The 20,690-nt window shown below is 42.7% G+C and overlaps 2 protein-coding genes across 7 annotated transcripts in view; both read right to left on the bottom strand.

Annotated features, from left to right (window-relative positions):
• Window positions 1-3,844: 3,844 nt before the first annotated feature.
• On the bottom strand, window positions 3,845-8,627 carry hoxb2a (homeobox B2a). Its single transcript, XM_078270306.1, has 2 exons — window positions 7,037-8,627; window positions 3,845-5,414 (listed from the first exon to the last, which is right to left on the bottom strand). Exons 1-2 carry the CDS (start codon window positions 7,518-7,520, stop codon window positions 4,570-4,572), a joined length of 1,329 nt encoding a protein of 442 aa, XP_078126432.1. The 5' UTR covers window positions 7,521-8,627; the 3' UTR covers window positions 3,845-4,569.
• Window positions 8,628-12,572: 3,945 nt separating this feature from the next.
• hoxb3a (homeobox B3a) overlaps window positions 12,573-20,690 on the bottom strand; it is a 43,712-nt gene continuing 35,594 nt past the window's right edge. For all 6 annotated transcript variants that reach the window (XM_078270227.1, XM_078270224.1, XM_078270223.1 and 3 more), the window contains one exon: window positions 12,573-16,436. In XM_078270227.1, the coding sequence (XP_078126353.1) occupies window positions 15,565-16,436 (872 nt within the window). In that variant the 3' untranslated portion in view covers window positions 12,573-15,564. The remainder of the gene's footprint in view (window positions 16,437-20,690) is intronic.

Raw genomic sequence — 20,690 nt, 5'->3', positions numbered from 1 at the left:
GAGGACAGGTCATGCCTTCGCGACGAAAACTTGAAGTTCATTTCCCCCTCACTATTTTCACTTCAAGTTTTCGTCAAAATGGATGAACTACAAACACACGGAACTGCTGTGTGATGATTATCACAGAAGCCTGGCTGTACACACAGGATCGAGACAGGGTAGGCGAATTTAAACAATGTCTGAGTTGAAAATGCACGTAAGGGCCCTGTTCATGTTGCACAGACATTTTAATTGCATTTTGTGTCTGTTAAGAGGCACAAATGCACTTTAAAATTTGCCCCGACAACTGCCGTTTTAGCTAAGTGGAAGCTCGTAGACGTAGCTGCAGCAACTCAAGTTTGCCAGCACAGATTTGGGTTGGGTTTTTTTCTATCGACAGTACTCGCATATTTATAGCGATCAAGATTAAAAAATTTGAGCACTCTTGTACAGAAACATCCTTATTGCCAATATATCTAGGAAAGCCATACATCCATAAATGTACATCCATACATGAGTCTCAGCTTTCCAATCATACCCAATTTATTCAGTTCCAAGACTGTTTAAGGACCCCAGTTTGTAGAAATATTCAAATACACCATTTTAGAATAGGCAGAAATAACACATTTATACTGTTTAAAAACGGCATGTATGCAAAGGGGAGACACGTGGATACCCTTAAAATCCATTTTCATTTATATTGACGTGAGAGGTAGGGGCCTCCTTTGAAAATGTCCTTGCCGGTTTTTCCCTCGTCAAAATGTTGCCTGACTTTGGAGCATTATTTAGATCCCTTCCCGTCGGCAGTGGTCTCTTACTAACATTACAGTATCCTACAGTTTCTTACATTCCTGTGTTTAAATTGGTAATTTAACATAAATAGACCTACCAACAGTGGCACTAAATGTAATATAAAGCTTTCATACTTTATAAAAAAAATTGAAAAAGAATAAGCTTAAGGTCCAGCTTCTGACTGGGGAGATATAGTTTAAAGGAGAATTCCGGCCAATTTTTACATTAATCTTGATCGCTATAGCTACGCGAGTACTTTCGATAGAAAAAACCCTGACCCGAATCAGCGCAGGTAACACAGAGAAGCTGCAGCTACGTACTACAAGCGTCCCCTGAGCTAAAACGGCAGTGGTCGGGGCAAGTTTTAGAGTGCCTTTGTGCCTCTTAACAGACACAATATGCAATTAATATGTCTGTGCCACATGAACAGGGACCTTACGTGTCAACAAGATGCGTTTTCAACTCAGACATTGTTTAAATTCACCTACCCTGGTCCCTGTCTCGATCCTGCCGGTAGCTAGCTTGCCCTGCTAGCTGATAGCCGTTAGCCGTTAGCTGCTAGCTGCCGTCCGGTGAGTGTATTCAGACAGGCTTCTGTGATAATCATCCCAATAACAATCCATGGAGCGGCGGTGGTGTGGCTATGTCCTCCAGAGGACAGGTCATGGCACGTCTTGAAGTGTATTCCCCCCTTAAAAAAAACAGTAGTGCGGTAGTAGCTGTTAGCTGCTAGCTGCCCTCCGGTGAGTGTGTACAGCCAGATAGCCGTTAGCCGTTAGCTGTTAGCTGCTAGCTGCTAGCTGCCGTCCGGTGATTGTATTCAGGCTTCTGTGATAATCATCCTAATAACAATCCATGGAGCGGCGGTGGTGTGGCTAGCCAACCAGAACTGTCTAAAGAATTCAGTTAGTACAAAACTTCACTGCCAGAATGACCCAGAATGAGTTACAACATCATGCCAGTTTTAGTTACAGTTTAACATTTTACTATAGATTTTTTTTAAAGCATGCCAGGGATTAGATTCTGAAAACATTTTGCCTTTTCGTAGTCCAAAGGACTATATTAAAAATGACCACGTCTTTTACAGACCCCAAGCAGAACTGCCGTAAAAAAATGTTGTTAGTCCAGTCTTCTTTTGAATCCCTGCTTTTATATCTACTAGTCACTGAACGTTGTTTTTTTAAATAGGATTTTTAGTGTGAAATATTTTGTTTTTGAATGTTTGCTTTTACTGTTTATGCTGTTTTTGATAATGATTTATTTATTCATTTTTATTTTATCTAAAGCACTTCACAATTGCCCATTAGTAGTAGGAGTAGTAGTAGTAGTAATAGTAGTAGTAGTAGTAGTAATTGTTGTAGAAGAAGTAGGCTTCTACCAGTAGCAGTACACGTGTAAGCTACTTCCGTGTTGCATATTTTTGATATTTACAGCATTATTTTACTATGTGAAACACATCGGATGCTCCTTTTGGATTCAACAAAGTGGTGGAGGGGTTTCTTGAAGGGAGGACACCAGATTGTTGTCTTATTGTTTTATCATAACCACACAAAGGGGGTGATTTAATAGGCTCAAATTAAACTGCATTAAAACACTTTCCTTGTTAACTGGTTGTGTTGCCAATATCAACCCAGTCAATGTTCCAATTTTCTCTGATTCAGGTTTGCACATTGCAAATATCAGTATTAGATAATTTTATAGCCTAATCTAAAAATGTTATCAAAAAATGGGATTATTATGATTATAATTTGTATTGTTATTATTACTTTTATTAATATGCTATCACAAGAAATAAAACAACTAGTTATAAACCTATCTTGAATCTGTAGTGTAAAAAACAAAACAAGGCACAGCCTATTTATTCTCCCTATTACACACACACACACACACACACACACACACACACACACACACACACACACACACACACACACACACACACACACACACACACACACCATGCATGTCACACTGAGCCAGTCATCCTGTAATGGCTGCCACTGCTCATTGTTCACATCCTGCTTTGTCTTCAGCGCCATTTTGACTCTGTGGGAGGAGCAGCAGCTAGCATTATGCACATACACACAAAGACACACACACACACACACACATACACATAGACACACACATATACATACACACACACACACACACACACACACACACACACACACACAAACACACACACTTGTGGCAGGGAGTTCAGGGTTTGCTCCATATTCACCCTACCAGCTTAATAGTGGGAGAGAATTTACAATGCCAAGCTACAGTTAGCTTCAATGCTCATATAGAAGGTGAGTCGTGCTGCACTGTGGTTAGCTCTGGGTCTCACACACAGTCAGTAAAAGGCTACATAGTTTCTCTGCTATTTTTACATGGTGAAAACTACTGCTGTTGGAGGGCCATGCTAAGCTAACCATTGGCCTCTATACTTTCAGGCAGAGGGCTACCCATGCTAATCTAGGAAAACAATGACCTGCTGTGGCCTCAGACTGTTTCTCCTCTTTTTATCTGCTCTGGAAAATATCTCATTCTTCAGGGTTATCTCTGTGTAAACACATAAAGTGAACCATATACTGGGCAATACCAGGCTATATCAGGCTAAACATGTATGTTGCAATGTGTGGGAAAACTAGACAAAGCCATGCATTTAAACTTGAAATTTGCAATTCAGTCCAAATTATGAACCAAAATCAAAATATATATTAGAAAGTTAAAATGACAAATATTTCATCATATTGACAAACTGTACCCTGTGGAAAATATAGGCTTATGCTTATTGCATTGTATAAATGTATCATGGAAATTAGGCCTATAGCCTACTACAATAAATGTTCAATAAATTAGTGTGCATTAGTACAAGCAACAGCAGCTAAATAATAATAAAATAATACAAATATAAAAGGTTCACTAATATGCTGTTGAATGCTCACTTTTGTTTCATATTTAGGGTATTATAAAAGTGCATAAAAAATATATGTACTGCATGCCATATTTCTTCACTTAATTACTATCCCTTTAGGTATGAATTCATATAACAAAACAACATGGGCCACATCGTAAATGTTTGTGTTTTTATTATTATTATTATTCCACTATGAAAATATATGTACAATAAATAATTTGGATTTTCACTATTAAAGAATCTCAATAAATAAACTAGGGTCTAAAACTCGGGTCGTCAGCAGGGCTTCTCTCTCGTCTTGTCTCGTTCAGAGAGACAATGAATTCATTCTTCAGTTGAGATTTTTCTAAAAGCAGTCCAGCTATCTGCACCTAGACTCCGTGAGCAGTTCCTGAGAAGTTATTAAGGATCCATGAAGCTGCACCAGATTGCACTCGAGGAAACAAATCCACACATACTGATGAGTGTTAATACTTTTAACAAAAACGATCAGAAACAAGAAAGGCAATAAATACCTGAACAAGGGAAGAGATAAAATCCACAACGTTTCGACCGTGAAAAAAAAAAAAAATGTCCCTTCGGTGTTTAAAATAAAAAAATTAAAAAAAATGAAACGAATTGCATCTCTCTTTAACTACAATACAGTCGCAAAATAAAACCAGAAAGAAGATGCAAAAATATATATACATACAAAAAAAAAACGAACATAATTTTCAGTCAGAAATGTTTCAGGAATGTTGCCGAGAAGCTTTTATGCTTTTTAAACAGCAGAGTCCTCGCCGAGTGCCGTCTCCTCCGCTCGATTGCTCATCCACACAGGTCTGTCTGTCTACTCCTTTTTTTAATTTTTTTATTTGTACTTTTCTTTTATATTGAAACGTTGCAGCTGGCCCTCAGAAGTTGAGGTGCTGCAGGTCTATGGCGCACAGTGTGCTTGTGAACAGGTCGAAGTCCTCCTCGGAGAAATCCACCGGACTATCCAGCGAGCTCTGCAGGCTGGGAGACAGGCATGCGTCCCCGGCAAAGAAGGCCAGGTCGGGGAGCGCGGAGGAGGAGGCGGCGGGAGGAGCAGCAGCAGCAGCGGAGGAGGCGGTGGAGGTGATAGAGGAGTCCGAGAATGACGGATCGGACGCTGCTGCGGGCCCGGCCTCGCTGAGCTGCATCAGGTCCGGGTTATTAGAGGAGTTCGTGGCGGTGAACGTCGGCGGGGAGTGGTGAGCCGCGGCAGCGTCAGAGCAGCCAGATGCCCCTGGCAGCGGTGGGCGTTCGGGACGGCTCAATCGGCCTCCCTTCTCCGGCGTGGGCTGTGCATTATCCCCGCTGTCATTAGCGTAGGCGGTGGGTGCGGCGGCCGAAGATGGATTGCAGCTCCCTGGCTCGCCGTCCGATGTAGCCTCCCCGGTGCCGGATGCTTCCAGCGGCTGGCTGGAGTACGGGGATGAGGCATCGGCGCCTTCAAGCGGCTCAAATCCGCCCGGGTCGCTGGATTCATGGCCTCCACCACCGTCCCGGTGGTGCGTAGTCTGGCGCTTGTGTTTCATCCGCCGGTTCTGGAACCAAACTTTGACCTGCCGCTCGGTCAGATCCAAAAGGGCGGCGATCTCCACCCTCCTGGGCCGGCATAGGTACTTATTGAAGTGGAACTCCTTCTCCAGCTCCAGCAGCTGTGTGTTGGTGTAGGCGGTGCGCAGCCGGCGGGACCCGGCTCCTCCACTATCCAGACAGGCCTGGCTCGGGTCTGCAGGGAGACAAAGACAAATAAAGGGAGAGAGAAATGATGTGGAGGATTTATTGTGTAAAATCTTTTGAAGCTATTATCGCGCGTTTTTTTTATTTATTTGTATTTTATATTTCGTTTAAACTTAAAAGTGTCTATCTATTTCATGAGAGCCCTGTAAAACCTCTACATTTTTTTTTTATTGCGTGCAAGATTTCCAGCCACGAAATAAGCTGCTTCAGCATCGAGCGGAATTCCCCTCGGCTCTTCTGTCTGTAATAAAACAGTAATAAAACACAAAAAGTCTCATAAAAAAATACTCCTTCCAATTACAGTAGCAGCCCAAGCCATAACTGTTAACGCGGACCAATTTCATGCTGGTAAAAAAAATAATAATAAAGAAAAGAAAAGGCAGATCAAGACAGATGATGATAATGCCAAAGAGGGGTTCTCTTTTCTGTAAAGCCTGGAGTGCAGCGAGCCTGCTGTGAGAGGCTGCAGCATGTGATCAGAGAAATGCAAAGAGAGAGGGAAATAAATAAATCATGGGATTGGGAGGAAATGTGCAGGGAGATGTGGGAATGTCGATGTGAGACCATGTGGCGGTATCTGTCAGAAACAGAACTAAAACCATCAAGTGCTTTATGAAGTAGATCAGAAAAAGCAGGAAATTGGGCGAGAAAGGAACACGAGAAAACAAGAAATTCCATTAAAATGAATGGGTTGGGATTGTGTGTGTGTGTGTGTGTGTGTGTGTGTGTGTGTGTTTGGATGAGCAAAAAATAGAGGAAAAAAAAAAAACTTTACAAATGCAGTGATTATGGAGGCCAGTGTAAAAGACGGAAATGACCTAAACCCAAGAAAATCAGATTGTGTGCAATCTGTATCTGTGGATGTAGTTTATACCCCTCCCCCCACACACACACACACACACACCCCAACATATTCTGTCCGGTCGCTTTGCCTCGCCATTATATTTCCTACCTCCATCCAATATGGCTACCATCTCAGTTGTGTTATGAATATATAATGTCAGGGCGATGCTTCAGCTGCTGCTGAAATCACACCACCAAATGAACAGAATGATACAGGCTGCAGCAGCAATCATCTGCATTAAGGAAAAAAATCCCCCCCTCTGCGCGTCTTTACGCACGATAAAAGAATTAAATATGGACAGAATGCATTTTGGAAATTTGGGCTATAGATGCTACAGAATTAAAATAATGCTGGTGTGAAAGGCTTGCCCTTAGCATGAAGCTGAATTATACATATTGATCCTAAAAATGACACAGATAATGTGTTAATGGGTGCATTTTTAAGTGCATGAAGAGAGAGTGTAAAGCACTGCAGCATAATGCAGTGGTCTAGATATGGCTTCCCTCTTGACACAGCATCACAGCACTGCACAATACACACACACACACACACACACACACACACACACACACACACACACACACACTGAGGAAGAAAAAGACAATGTCATCTAACCAAATCCATGCGGTGTGTAATAAATGGCATGCTATTTCTGAAGTGGAAGTGAAATGAAGATGCAGACAGTAAATTAAAGCACAGGCTGCACACCCTTAACACTCCCACCACGCACACATAGCCTTCTGGCTCCCTCTTCCCAGCATACCGACCTGTGGGTGACTCGATGCCCGCCGAAGCGTACCCGGAGGCGGTCGGCGATGGGGAGGTAGATGCAGGGGGGATGATGGATCCGCCACCGCTGGAGCTACTCCCCGGCTTTGGGCACTTCTTTGATGACTTCTTCTCCTTCATCCAGGGGAACTCGTGGGCCAGCGGACCGGCCGGGGTGGCCGTGGCCGGGGCAGGGGCCTGGCCAGGCGGACAGGGCTGCTGTGCGGCTCGGTGGTGCGTCTGGAGGCCATTAGTGACGGAGGTTCTCCGGTTCTGCTGGCTCCTTGCAGTCGGTCTCGGCTGGCTGGCTGTGCAGGGGCTGAGGCTGGGGATGGTGTGCTCGAAGGGAGGCGGAATTACTGTCGACTCCTTGATTGATGAAGTTTGAAATGACTCCAGGACGGCGGGGAAAGACGTCAGGCACTCTGCTAGGGACGGCTGGCTGTTTATAAAACCGATCTCCCTCTCAAATTCAAAATTCATAGCTCCCTCAAAACCGGCTTCAACCTCAAACGGCGAGACCCCCGAAACAATCCCTTCCCCAAAATAAAAAAAAAACAAAACACATACACGCACGCACGCTCGCACACGCACACAACACAATATGGCTTCTTAAAAAAATAAAACGAAATGAAAAAACGCACGAGCATGTAGGCTCCCGACCGCAATGGCGTAAATGCGGTGGATATATAATAATTGTGTATATTGGTGATATTACTAGCGTATGGGGACCTGGGTAGGCTAAACTGAACAACTATGGGGCGAAATTGCAGCCAATTCCTGGTCATGTGACCCAAAACAGCCAATCGGGGGTCCGGGCCTGGCGGCGGCGATGGTTGTGGGAAGCAGCATTTTTATGTTTCCCCCAAATGCTGTGGCTATATGACAGGATAGCTGCTATTGTTTCGTCTTAACGGGGGGTAAAGTCTGGGGAGGGGGGGGAGCGACAAGGCGGCCGGTCGCCATGTGCGCCGTGTGGGCGGCGGGTCGGCGCATCCCGGCCCGGTTTTGCGCACAAACAATAGAGCATCTCGGACATTTCTTTGGTCCTCTGGGTGATGTAATGACGGTTAACATTAGGTGAACGGAGCTGGCCACCACCGTGTACAATATGGCTCCTTCAGAAGAAAAAAAAAGCCCAACTGTTTACAGCACTCAGCTCATTAATCTTATACATTGTGACACAGGGTAAAAAATCCCCAATTTAGGCACAGAAAACTTGGAGAGGGTTTTAGATGGCGCAGCAGCTCAGGAGTAGACGATGATGGAGATTTCTACTCAGCGGTAGTGGGGATGAAGCACATTGGCTTCTAACAGAGCAGAGAGACATTTAGATTTGAAGAGAGGCAGAGACAGGGAGCCTGTTGGTGTGTAAGTGTATACTTTCTTTTGTTTTTTAATCAAATGTATTTGGGAAGTGTTGTTGGAGCTCAGTGTGTGTGTGTGTGTGTGTGTGTGTGTGTGTGTGTGTGTGTGTGTGTGTGTGTGTGAGAGAGAGAGAGCGATAGAAACCTAAATATTGTCTAAATATAATCTGACCAAAATAGCCTCTGTCCACAGTCTCCAAATATCTTCTTGCTAGCTATGGTTCTCTCTCGCCCTCTCTCCAGTGATGTATGGGTGTTAAAAATGTCCTGTGTGTTTACGCGGAGAGAGAGGGAGAGAGAGAGAGAGAGAGAGAGTTCACAGCGAGGTCGCTCCGTGCAACCGTAGAGAGAGGAGGGGAGCGCGCAGGCCTCCCGTTCCTCCTAATAGTACAAATAATAACACAGCAGCAATAATATGAACACTAACACTGAGTGAGAGTGTGCTGAGTGGCCTTCAAACTCAACAGGACGCACATGTAGATGTTTTTTTTCTTTTTTATAAAGATCAGGAACTCGGGAGTTTAGCGGAGGATATTTTGGGGTGGGCTCGAGGAGTACAAAAAAAAGTGCGGTGATCAATCTTTCAGTCCCTGCAAAGAGCCTGACAGCAACCCCTCTCTCTCCCTAAATAACAAGAACAGCTCCAGTCTGTCTCTCCCCCTTTAGACCCATTACTCGCCGAGTTTTGTTATATGTACACTGCTTTTACGCGCAGCAAATACGCTCATATATACACGTCATGCAGACATATTTTATCTGTTGGGTTAAAAAATAAAACCACTCAGATACCAGGGATAAATGGATAGAAGGTATTTGGCTCTCAGCTCCATTCTCCCACTCTTTCCCATGCCCTCTGACAGGCAGAACAAGTAGAAATGTGTGTGGGAGTGAGGGCCATTGAGAGCAGCAGAAAGCGCAGGCAGTGAGGAGGCCGAGGCTGCAGGGACACAGAGCAAACACAAGCCCAAACCCAGCAGACTCAAGCTGCTGACTGGGCTGCAACATCACAATGTACACCGCACCGTTTGGTTCCATTTGCTTCATCTCGTTTTACTGCCACGATTTTGTGAAATTCTGAAGTTTATGGAAGTTTTTGTTGGACAATGGAAGCTGTTGTTTTTCATGCTATAGTCGTCTCGTGGATTGGTCGACCAAGATGGGGATTAGTGACTTTTACTATATTTCATTTCATTTTATTTTCAGTTCTTTTTTCATTTAGCCGATGGTAAACCAATTCTTTTCATTCCAGTAACTGCGTTTTAATTTGACCTTATTTAAATATAATTACTAATAATTGAGATTTTGATTAGTCCAAGTGCTGTTTCTGTTTGTTTTTTATAAAGGAAGAAAAGAAAACGGTTCACAACTAACAGGTCGTGAATTGTAGTCCCTTTAGTCTATGGAGTCATTTTTTTCTGTAAATTACTAGGATTTTTCTATTATTATTTTTAATAATAGGACCTAATTATTATTATTGTGATCATCATTATTATTATTATTATTATTATTATTATTATTATTATTATTATTAGCTACTGCATGATAAAACATCTGTTCACATCTGACAGATAACTTTTTGACCAATTTCCTCCCTAATATAGGCTACCTAAAAATAATATCTGACTCCAGATCAGTGTGTGTACCTGGCTGAGCGCGTGTTCTACAGTAACAGCTGTGCTGTGTTCAGCAGTGACTGCGTTGCTGAAGCCGAGCTGAGCTCTCCGTCTGTTTTTATGAGGCAATAAATTAGATCCAATCTCTGCTTATTGGTGTTTTTATTGTCTGTTAGTCCAACGGAGTTGTAAAGGGAAGTACGGCCATTATTTATGGGAGTCTGATTTATGTCCCAAGTTTTATGCTGCTCTCAGGTCTCTCAGCACAAGCGCGTGCTAAAGAGAGAGAGAGAGAGCGAGAGCAAGAGAGAGAGAGAGAGAGAGAGAGAGAGAGAGAGAGAGAGAGAGAGAGAGTGGAGTGGGGGTTTGAAACCATGTGACCAGGCCTCAGGGCTTTTTTTTAGTCATAAACAGCAACAGAGAACAAGAGAAGAGAAAAAGAGAGTTGAAAAGAGTGGAAATGTTAAGCTAAAATATCTGAACTATTATCTCAGTTTTAAAGCTTTCTGCTTTTGGTTCCCAGTCATATATATATATATATATATATATATATATATATATATATATATATATATATATATATATATATATATATGTATGTATATAACTCCCACCATCTGCTGGACTGTCTGATAGGCTAACACGCACACTCACTAGATTTATCCAGAGCTTTCAACCACACTTCACAGCCTTGCTCACCATTTTAAGTCAGACCACTTATGTTCCACAGAAGTGGCTCCAGAACACGACTACATTGAACTGGGATTCTTGAAATAACGTGAGCAATGTTTATGCAGAGGAACAGATCGTTCTGGCCAGGGTTTTCAGTGTATTGCTCAAGGACACTTGAGCAGGATGGGCTTGCATGTTTGCGCTGTATATATAACACAGCAGCTGCAATACTTTACAATACTGGACACTAAAGACTAGTTTGGAGTGAGTTTGAGCTTTAACAGTTAGTGACAATAGTTTGGAGTTATCAGACAAAACAGCAGAGCTAAAGTCAATGTTCCCTTCTCAGAGAGAGGACTCTCAAGCAGCAACAGGTATCAGGTTTCAGTTCAGGAATAGTTCTTGGATCCGACCTTAGACCTTCACTGGGATGCAGCCCAGTATCTGACATGTCATTGGTGCTGGCAATCAGTAGGCCTACAGTAAATGGATACCAGCCACCAGCAACAGTAGCGGAATAACTCTGACTCTAGCAGCCACTTTAACCTTCTTCTTTCTGTCGAGTTTGTAAGGCATAAAGGAGAGCAGATTGGAAGTTTTCCTAAAGGTTAAAGATTTTTTTTTTTTTTTTTTTACTTCTGACATGTTACATGTCGCTCCAGGCTTCAGATGTAATTATCGGGAATGTTTTCTGACAGTGATGCCATGCTTTAGCCTGAGGGATTGACCTGATATCCAATACTGGCATCAGTGTCAGGTCATCCCTGAACTAGAGACATGCTGCTGGAAAGAAGTCACACCTACACCAGATCCTCCACCATCACATCAGGGTAGAACACACACCATCCGCTGAACACGTCACATAACAGCTTTCAAAAACATTTGGGCAGGATTTAAACAGTTATTAGTACCTTGAAAGGATTTAGGTAACATAATGTCTTATGGCTTTGAAATGTCACGTTTTGGTTTCTATCATTGAGATCAGCTGATTTTGAAGGGTTTAGTAGCCTACAGATATCTTCAACATGGGGGTCCTGGACCCTTAAGGGGTCCTCAGAGTTACTGCAGGCGGTCCACCAAGTTATTGTTTAATCATTTAAAAAAAAAGAAAAAAAACTTTTTTTCCAAAAGTTAAAATATGTCTGAAAATATACATGAACATGAGTTCAACATATAATTAGCAAAGATAAATCGGCCTATTTGTGGTATCTCCTTTTTTAATTTACACAACATTGATGACTACTAAGGTAACCATCCACAGATAGTTAAGCCTAAGAATTGACTGTGTTACATGAATGTTAAACATTAAAACATGATGTATAAAGATATGGATGTGTCAATAATTATTATTTTAAAACCTTAGTATTGCATGCACCATAAAAAGCTGTGTGTAAAGGCTTTAGGCCGCCCTATACCTTAAGTTTAATATGCAGCTTCATTTAATACAACATTAGTAGAGGGTCCCTGCTTTGCTTACTTTAAGCTGAGGGGTCCTTGGCCTAAAACATGTTGAAGACCCCTGGTTTAGTAGGTTGAATTTTTGATTTAGAAGAATATGTTCATCCTTCAAAGTTGATAATCAACAAAATATGCACCACTGCAGAACTTGACTTACTTAAAAAAAAAAACGGAGTCCTAATCCTGGCGTGCAATTGTTTGAATAAATTCATAATTAGTGATTTTTGCCACCGCTGGCAGCCAATAGGAGGCCAGCAGTGCATAGGGTTGTTTGTATGTTGCCATGGCAGTGAATACAACTGGAGTTGGTGGGTTTTCCACGTGACAGTAACACTGCCTAACAAAGTGTTATTGCCCTTTCAGATGATAATGTTTTAATAATTATTTACCAAAACACCTGAGGATATAAACAAACTGACGATATCTCTGAATAACATAACATTTTATTAAAGAATTGTTCGACAGACAACTCTCTCAACAAGGAAAGAAAAAGGAGCTACAAAGGACAAAGAAATAAGTTGTTTTTCTCCAAAAAAGACTTGTTCTTTTTTTCCAGCTAATAGTTTGTCTAAATTTTCAGACTATGCACGGATGGGTCACCAATCCCCACCCATGCCTTTTTCCCTGTACAAGCCAAGACATGTATGTACAAGGGTCATTATAGGAACATAAAAACTACTTATTTTCTTCTAAAATACAAGAACTAAAAAATGTAACTTCAGTACAAGGGACAAGAAGAAACACAATGTTTTTTTTTTTCTTTCATAACAGGTAAATACTAAAAAAGTACAGTATTTTTTCTCGATATAAATACATGAAGGATAAATAATAATAATAATACAAAACAGAAAGTCTTTTTTAAACTGGCTATAACAAATAAATATTTATATATGAATGTTCACTTGAACACACATTGGCGAAAGACGCTTTGATTGGAGGGCCTACCGTCTTCAAAATAAGATTTTATTATTATTATTTTTTCCTTTTAACCATCAAAATGTAAACTCTAAGTGCAATAATGATGCCCAGATGAAAACGTTTGTGTAAATCTGCACTTTTAAAAAAAACATACCAAAGGTTGATTTCCAGAACGGCAGAGAGAGTAGTGGGGGTCAACCCCACACAGCGTGAACACTGACTGAAACAGCCTGACGTGTGTGTTGTCCCAAAACTCCACTCACTGATCGTTTAAACAAATCAACCTAGTTGTTTTAAAAATGTGTGATACACATCAGCTCCGATTTCTGGGACATGCATTTTTGTTCAAATATATACCCTGTATCCACGTTAAAAGTCAAGATATGTGAGAACAAAACAAAACAATATAAAATGTGGACTTCTTCGCATTGGTGTCCGCTAATGCAAGTGAACCGTTCCAAAGTGATAGAGAGAGAGCGAGAGAGAGAGAGAGAGAGAGAGAGAGAGAGAGAGGAGGGTAATGACTTACCCAAACATAAATAAATTGTGTTCTTCACTCTTATTATTTACCCTGTGTCGATGATGTGCTAAAAATAAGAACATTAAAATGTCTCTTCCATGTCCTCTCTTTGTGTTTGTTTAAAGATGTCAACAGCTGGCGTAACCTGGCTGTGGATGTATGTCAACGAATGGAAGCTAGCTTAGCATTGCTGTGTGTGTGTGTGTGTGTGTGTGTGTGTGTGTGTGTGTGTGTGTGAGTGTGTGTGTGTGTGTGTGTGTGTGTATGGAGGCTGTGATGAACTAGTGTAGCTTAGCACAGATGCGTGTCTATGGGAGCTAGTTTAGCCTTTGAGCTTGTAGCTTCTTAAACCCTGTTAGATTGATGGGAGGGGTGGTGAGTGGGGTGATGGATGTGTATGTGTGTGTGTGTGTGTGTGTGTGTGAGAGAGAGGGGTGGGGGGGGCGGTCTGTGGCGGATTGTGGGGATTTTTGCCTCCTTCAGAAGCCATGTGCTGCTGCCACAGACAAGAGACGGAGGGTTAGTAGTGATTCAGTCTGGACCGACAGAGACGGGTACGGCAGGAGGCAAAAAGAGACAGCGGAAGGGGAGAGCATCCAGTGGTTATTATGTTCTTCGTGGAAGGAGGAGGAACAGAGGAAGGACGAGTACTGCCAGCTCGAGCCATATATTTCTGTTCACTCTCTCTCCCGCTGATGGAGAGGCAGAGGCCTCCACATAGCTCAGCCCGGCTGACAACAACATGTGTTGCCTAGAGGGGGAGAGAGCTCAGCGTCATAAATCTAACCACCTCGTTAACTGCTCATTCAAATTTCAACGATTTCATTTAGCGGGCGGGAGAGCTGTTTGTATATGTGTGTCTTAAGGGGGAATATTTTATTATCAAAGTACAATTTTAAACCCTGTACTAGCTCTAACACCATGCTAGCTGAGCTACTGCTGCAATGTGCTCCACCCACACAAACATTTTTTTGAAATTATTTTGCTGAGTAACCTATAGATTGTTCTTTCATGTTAGGTTTTTTTGCGGGGGCATTCTGAGGAATATTTTTAATAAAAAACTGACTTCTGCTCTGTGGTCGTACAGTCGTCTGTATTGCAGTTTTCTGATTGACCATGAAGTAGATTACCTGTCTAATGAATACTGACTAAACAATGGTGCTCTCACCATAGATCCTGTTATGCCATACAGCTGCCGATATGTCTCTGCACCAGTGCCACAAGATGAGCTTCCTGACATTTATTGTCCCCAGGGGGACATGGGAGACAATTGACTGGACACTTTTTCTCCCACGCTTACAATATGCTTTACTAGCCTGGGACTCTCAGAGTGTAAATTGCTCTAAAAAGGTCGATGTTAAATGTGTAAACATGGGTAAAAGAAACCAAGAGTTCTAAAATGAAAACTCAATCACTGATAATGTATAATAAAACACTGAGCACTTTTGAATGTGTAAGTTAAATTAACCATTTTTTCGTCAAAACTAAATGATAATGCATTGTTAAATGGTTTAAAAGTTTGGTTTCCTCATTTCCTGTACGATGTAAGGTTTCAGTAGAGAGTAAGTTAGTAAGTTTGGTCCCGGCTTAAAAAAATCCTTGGAAATGTTTGGAAACTACCATTGATTTCACTACTTAGCAGAGATGTGCCTTTTATTGTCTCTTTCGGCAACATGAATGGTTCGTCGCTGCTACTTGATAACAACCCTTGTCATTTTTAAATTAAATTAACTGCACTTTAAAGGTAACAGTAAAAGCTCTAGCCCTAATCAGAAGGCAGTGAAACAGGGGTGGGTTGGACAACACCAAACACTGATTGCTCCCCTTTGTGCTCCTGTCTGTCTCCTTTCGTCTCTCCTGCCGTCCCGTTGCAGCAGTAGAGTCCCCACGTGTTAGTTAGTCTGTTAATGAGTCACGTTGTCTTACATGTCCTGTGTCGTCTTCGCTATTTCCTACGTTGTCATTTTGTTCCAAACCTGCTACAGGTGAGTGAGCTTGGGTGCTTCCTGGATTCTGCCCTGAGTCGAGGTGTGGTGCGCCGACAGCTCGGTGTACGTCGGGTGTGTGGGTGGGTCACAGGGACCCGGGGGGCCCCCTCCGCCCACGTGGTGCTGGTTGGTGGCCGACATAGGCCCCGCGCCATTGTAGTCCATGGTTTGATGGTGGGTTGGCGTGGGGCCGAGGTGGTTTAGCCCGTACATGGAGGGCCCCGAGCCAGGCATGGGTTCCACATAGCTGCCACCCCCCACGTAGACTGGACTGGCCTGCATACTGGTGGGAGTCCCGTAGCCAGCGTTGTTGGCCTGCACAAGGCCGTGGTGAGGATGGGGGTCGCCGTAGTCCTGGTCTGGGGCGCCATACTTCTGTTGGGGGGGGCAGCCCTTCATGGGGACATTGGAGTAGGCAGTGGACATGGAGTAAGACACTCCCTGGTGGGGCTTGCCAAAGGATGGCGGAGAGGGGACGTCGTAGCCTCCTCCACCTCCCCCACCTCCCCCTCCCATGGGGTGCATTGAGTTGAGGAAGCTGGCGGAGGACTGCATGGTCAGGGGTGGGGAGCCAGTCGGTGAGGGCCCTCCAGAACTGGAGCTCAGGCCCTTGGACTTCTGGTCCTTCTTGTATTTCATGCGTCGGTTCTGGAACCAGATCTTGATCTGGCGTTCGGACAGGTTGAGCAGGTTGGCCATCTCCACGCGCCGCGGCCGGCACAGGTACCTGTTGAAGTGGAACTCCTTCTCCAGCTCAACCAGCTGGGCGCTGGTGTACGCCGTACGGGCCCGCTTAGATGACGCTGACGATCCGCCCGTAGGACTCTTCTCCCCGCTGCTGCCACTCTCAGCTCCTCCTGACGCTGAGGAGAGAAGACACACCATTACACAGAGAAAGGCAAGTGAGAAAAAAATAGAGGAATAATGAAACAGGACTATACCCCCCCAAAAAAGAAACCGGGGCACACAAAAAAAATCAAGAGGGTAAAAGCAGGAGGCATTTACAAAAAAGGAAGAAAGGATTGGATATAGTAAGAAACAGGTAAAAGGATGAAGGAAAATTGAGAGAGCCAGAGAGGAAGAGAGATTGAAACACTCTGCAGGCTGCATGCTGGAGGAAATTGAAAGCATTCATGTTCTTAATAAAGCAGAGGGGGTCCGGGTTTGCCGGCTGAATTATCCCTTGATATTAGTTGTCAACACTTCATAACAGTGACAGTTATTAAGGGACGGAGGGCCCGATGCTGGCCGAGGGCAGCTAAATTACATCTTGGCTGGAAAGACCAACCCCCCACAGCAACAGCTGCCACAGCACAAGGACGACGAGCAGGAACTGACCTGCACTCACTTCAACCAGCTCGCCAAGAAAAGTCAAGCTTCTCACCACATTTACGTTAAAGTTATACTAACTCCTCATAGAGACGAAGGGTATTCAGAGGCTTGCTCAGACACTTCAACTGTTACCACTGTTGTTTATGCCATGACCCCGGGGCTACTGGTGCATTGTTAGTCACTCTTGGTGAGTGCAAGTAATATATAAGGCAGTGTGTATGTTACTGTCAGCGGCTAGCTAATAATTTTGTCTTAAGGCCACAGAGTCTGCTAAACCTCGCATCCACCAGCTGCGGTCACTACTTTATAGGACGTGTTTAAGTGAGTACACCTCGACGTGATAGTTGGTCAATAAAGTGTTCCGTCAAAAAATACGTTAAAAGACAAGTTTGCAGTGTGCTTCACGTCATTTGTTTGCACGCCATGAAAGCTGGTAAACCTCAAATCAGCTTCTGTCACTCCTTTATCAGTCAAATGTATGTTTAGACAAAAACAGCCTGGGTGTTCAGAAGATTCTAAAGCCCCTTTCACACATGCCCATTTACTCCAACAATTAGAAATGGAAAATAACGGTAACTGTAAAATAGTCGATTAGCCATGTTTTTTTATGCTTTTTCAATGCTAAATGTCTTATTTTCAAGAAACATATGAGCACATTTTTGGTAAACACAAGATTTAAAGTAGGGCTTTGGCATGGTACTTTGTGGAGAAACTGTTTTACAGACGAAACATCGTATATAGTCAAAGACAGCCCTAATAAACTGCACAATAGGTTTTAGAATTCAGAATTGAAGCAGCCTGTATGAGAAATGGAAAAGCTCTTCTTCATCATTTTCCAAATCAGTGCCATTCTTCAGCATGTCTGGCCTTTAGTCATATTGTTTATGATAACATTGAGTTCATCACACTGCTGCCATCTTGGAACACGGCAACATCAGTCACAATACAGGTGAACAAACACGAGTCCTCATGTGAAGACAGGTTGTAAACAAGCTGACAGTTAACCAGATATATACACCCAGTTGCCATTAGGTACACCTAATGCAGTGTACTGCAACAGTGCTTCATCAAGGTTATAATGTTCACTTATTGTTGAAACTGTTTTAAAGATGTGTTGATGCAACTTCATGGGTATTTTGGAAGTTGCCCTTTGGTGCTGCTAAATTATATTACATTTTACTGAGGGGTGTTTCTAATATGATCTCCAACCCATTTATGACAAAGAGGGTAGAGTAAATAATAGAAACACCTGTCAGTATAACGCAATACAGTTCAACAGCACCACAAATTACATCCAAACGGCAGCATCAAATGGCCGCCCACCAAGAGTCAGGTTTTCTCCGAGGTTTTTCTCTGTAAAAATGAAGTTTTTCCTTGCAGCTGTCGCACCAACTGCTTGCTCTTGGGGGGAATTGTTGGGTTTCTGTAAATTACAGAGTGTGGTCTAGACCTACTCTATGTGTAAAGTGTCCTGAGATAACTTCTGTTAGGATTTGACATTATAAATAAAATTGAATCAATCCTCCAAAATACCTCTCTACAACGGTTTCAACAAAACCTGAACATTATAACCTCCAGGAAGTTAGCTAGGTGTACCTAATAAACTGGCAACTGAGTGTAGCATCAAACCCAAAGTGAGTAATGTTGTGAATAACCCTTCAGTTGCACAGGAAATGGAAGTCACTTGTTCGACTGCGCACAACTAGGCAAGTACAGTCAGTTGAAGTTGAAGTAGGAAGTCGGTCTCTAAACTGTGATGGATGTTTAGCTTTGGGAATAATTCCCCCTCTGCGATTCAAGATCCTAGCAATAACTTAGGTGTGTACAAGTGTATTATAATGACAGAGGCAATGGCCAGAGCTATACGGAAAAAAAGTTTTTCTTTCATCTTTCCCGATTGGTGTGAAAAGACTTGAGAGGTTTTTCCATCATGTGCCATGAGCATAAATGTCACAAGCCACTACATCATTTAAACCCAGCAATTCTGAAGGATCCATTTGTCACAGCGAGGTTTTGCTTCTGAACCAAATGGCCGCTAAAGTATAGGCTTAAACAACAACAGATGATACTTGGCTAGCCCTGATCTGGTGTCGTTTCCATCTTGGTGTTTATTCCATACTAAACAGTAGTGCTGAACTTCAGTGCCTCTTACATCTCTCTCTGTGAGTATACGCCCACTATGCCTCTGTTATGAATATGTTGCTCCTTCCTTGCCATGTGTTCATACATATAAGCTGATGCACGAGAGTTCAAAGCAAGCACTGAGACCCTATCTCTCCATTATTCTTTCTCTCTCTCAACAGAATAAACAGTTGACTCTAGTGTTTATTTCTATAGATGGGAGACAAAAGTAGGAGAGGTAACCATCATGTCATCTGTCTCACTGAGGCAGAGACATTCTCATAATGATTGTTTCAAATTCTCATCAATAAACAGTCTAATCTCCTCTCAACTCTCTGCCCAGTCAATTGAAAGTGTTTTGAATGCAAATATGAGACTCATATTCATTATGGAAGAGCATATTTTTTCCCATTTATAACTACCAATTCTAATATCTGTCTGCCTCGACGGTTGTTTTCTTTGCCTGTTATCAGACATGCAGAAGATATTCAAATTCATCATCCTGTTGTATTTCTTTTCCCATTTGTTAATATCTTCCATTTCAAATGTCTGCATGTCATTCTCCCTCTCTCTGAAAATCTATTCATCTGTTATCGTACATGACATTTAAATTCACCCTGTTAATGTCTTCCTTCTTGCTGTGGCTTTCCAAGAAGGTGCAAAAAGGAGATGAAGAGGAGGAGGAGACAGAGGAGGGCAGGGAGGGGAGGAAGGAGAGCAATCGGAAGGCAAGTAATCACCAGAGGGTGGAGAGCAAGGAAAGGAGTTGCTGGGTGAAGAGGAGGAAGTAAATGAATAGAGTAAGGTGTGCAGGCTATTGACTGCTGGTTTGTGCCAGCCGGTTAGCCAGACTGTCCTATAACTGACTCGAATGTTACTGTAATGAATCCCTGACTGCTCAGGCAACATCGATTCATTCTGTATCCAGTCCAACTTCTTTCGGTCATTTTATACTGACTGAACGCCAAATCTCTCTCTCTCTCTCTGTTCCTTGTGTCTCTCTCTACCTTTCTCCTCTCAACTGGTCCTGCTATTTAGGGCTGTCCTTGAATAATGACATTTTTAGTCGACCAATCAATTAGTTGATTTAATCGATAGATCTGTGAAACTGTTTCACCACAAAGAATCACTCAAAACCACCACTTTAAATATTGTGTTCACCGGAGATGTGCTTATAAGTTTCTTTGAAATAAGTCATTTAGCATGAGAAAGCATACAAAAATCTTCAACTAAGACCAAAACATCTGATTAGTCGACATATAGATTAGAGGGGGCAGCTTTACTGTGATTAAGTTGTTTCAGCAATATTCCAGATATACCTTTTCTCAAATGTTTGATTGTCTCTTATTCTTTTCCCCTCAGTTTCAGGTGGTTTTAGAACTATTTCTTGATGAACACCACTGTATCCATCCGCGCAGTCCCTAGTGCAGTGTCTCCGACTATAGCTCCAGTTGCCAGATACGGTCCATGACCACAGGTTTTAGATCTCTGTACAGGCATGATGCAGCCAAACCTGGCAACATTGTTGCGATGACAAGCCTCCAAGAAGTCTCTACACCTGGCTGTTGTTTGCCAAGAAATAGTTATATAGAAAGTTTCATTATGTAACTCTAAAACCACAAAATAAAATGTGATAATTGGTTGGTATTTGTGAGCTTTAGAGG

The sequence above is a fragment of the Sander vitreus genome, chromosome 15 (assembly GCF_031162955.1).
Source record: "Sander vitreus isolate 19-12246 chromosome 15, sanVit1, whole genome shotgun sequence".
Classification (NCBI taxonomy): domain Eukaryota; kingdom Metazoa; phylum Chordata; class Actinopteri; order Perciformes; family Percidae; genus Sander; species Sander vitreus.
The sequence above is the reverse complement of the archived record's forward strand: the minus strand, read 5'-3'. Positions and strand labels throughout refer to the sequence as shown.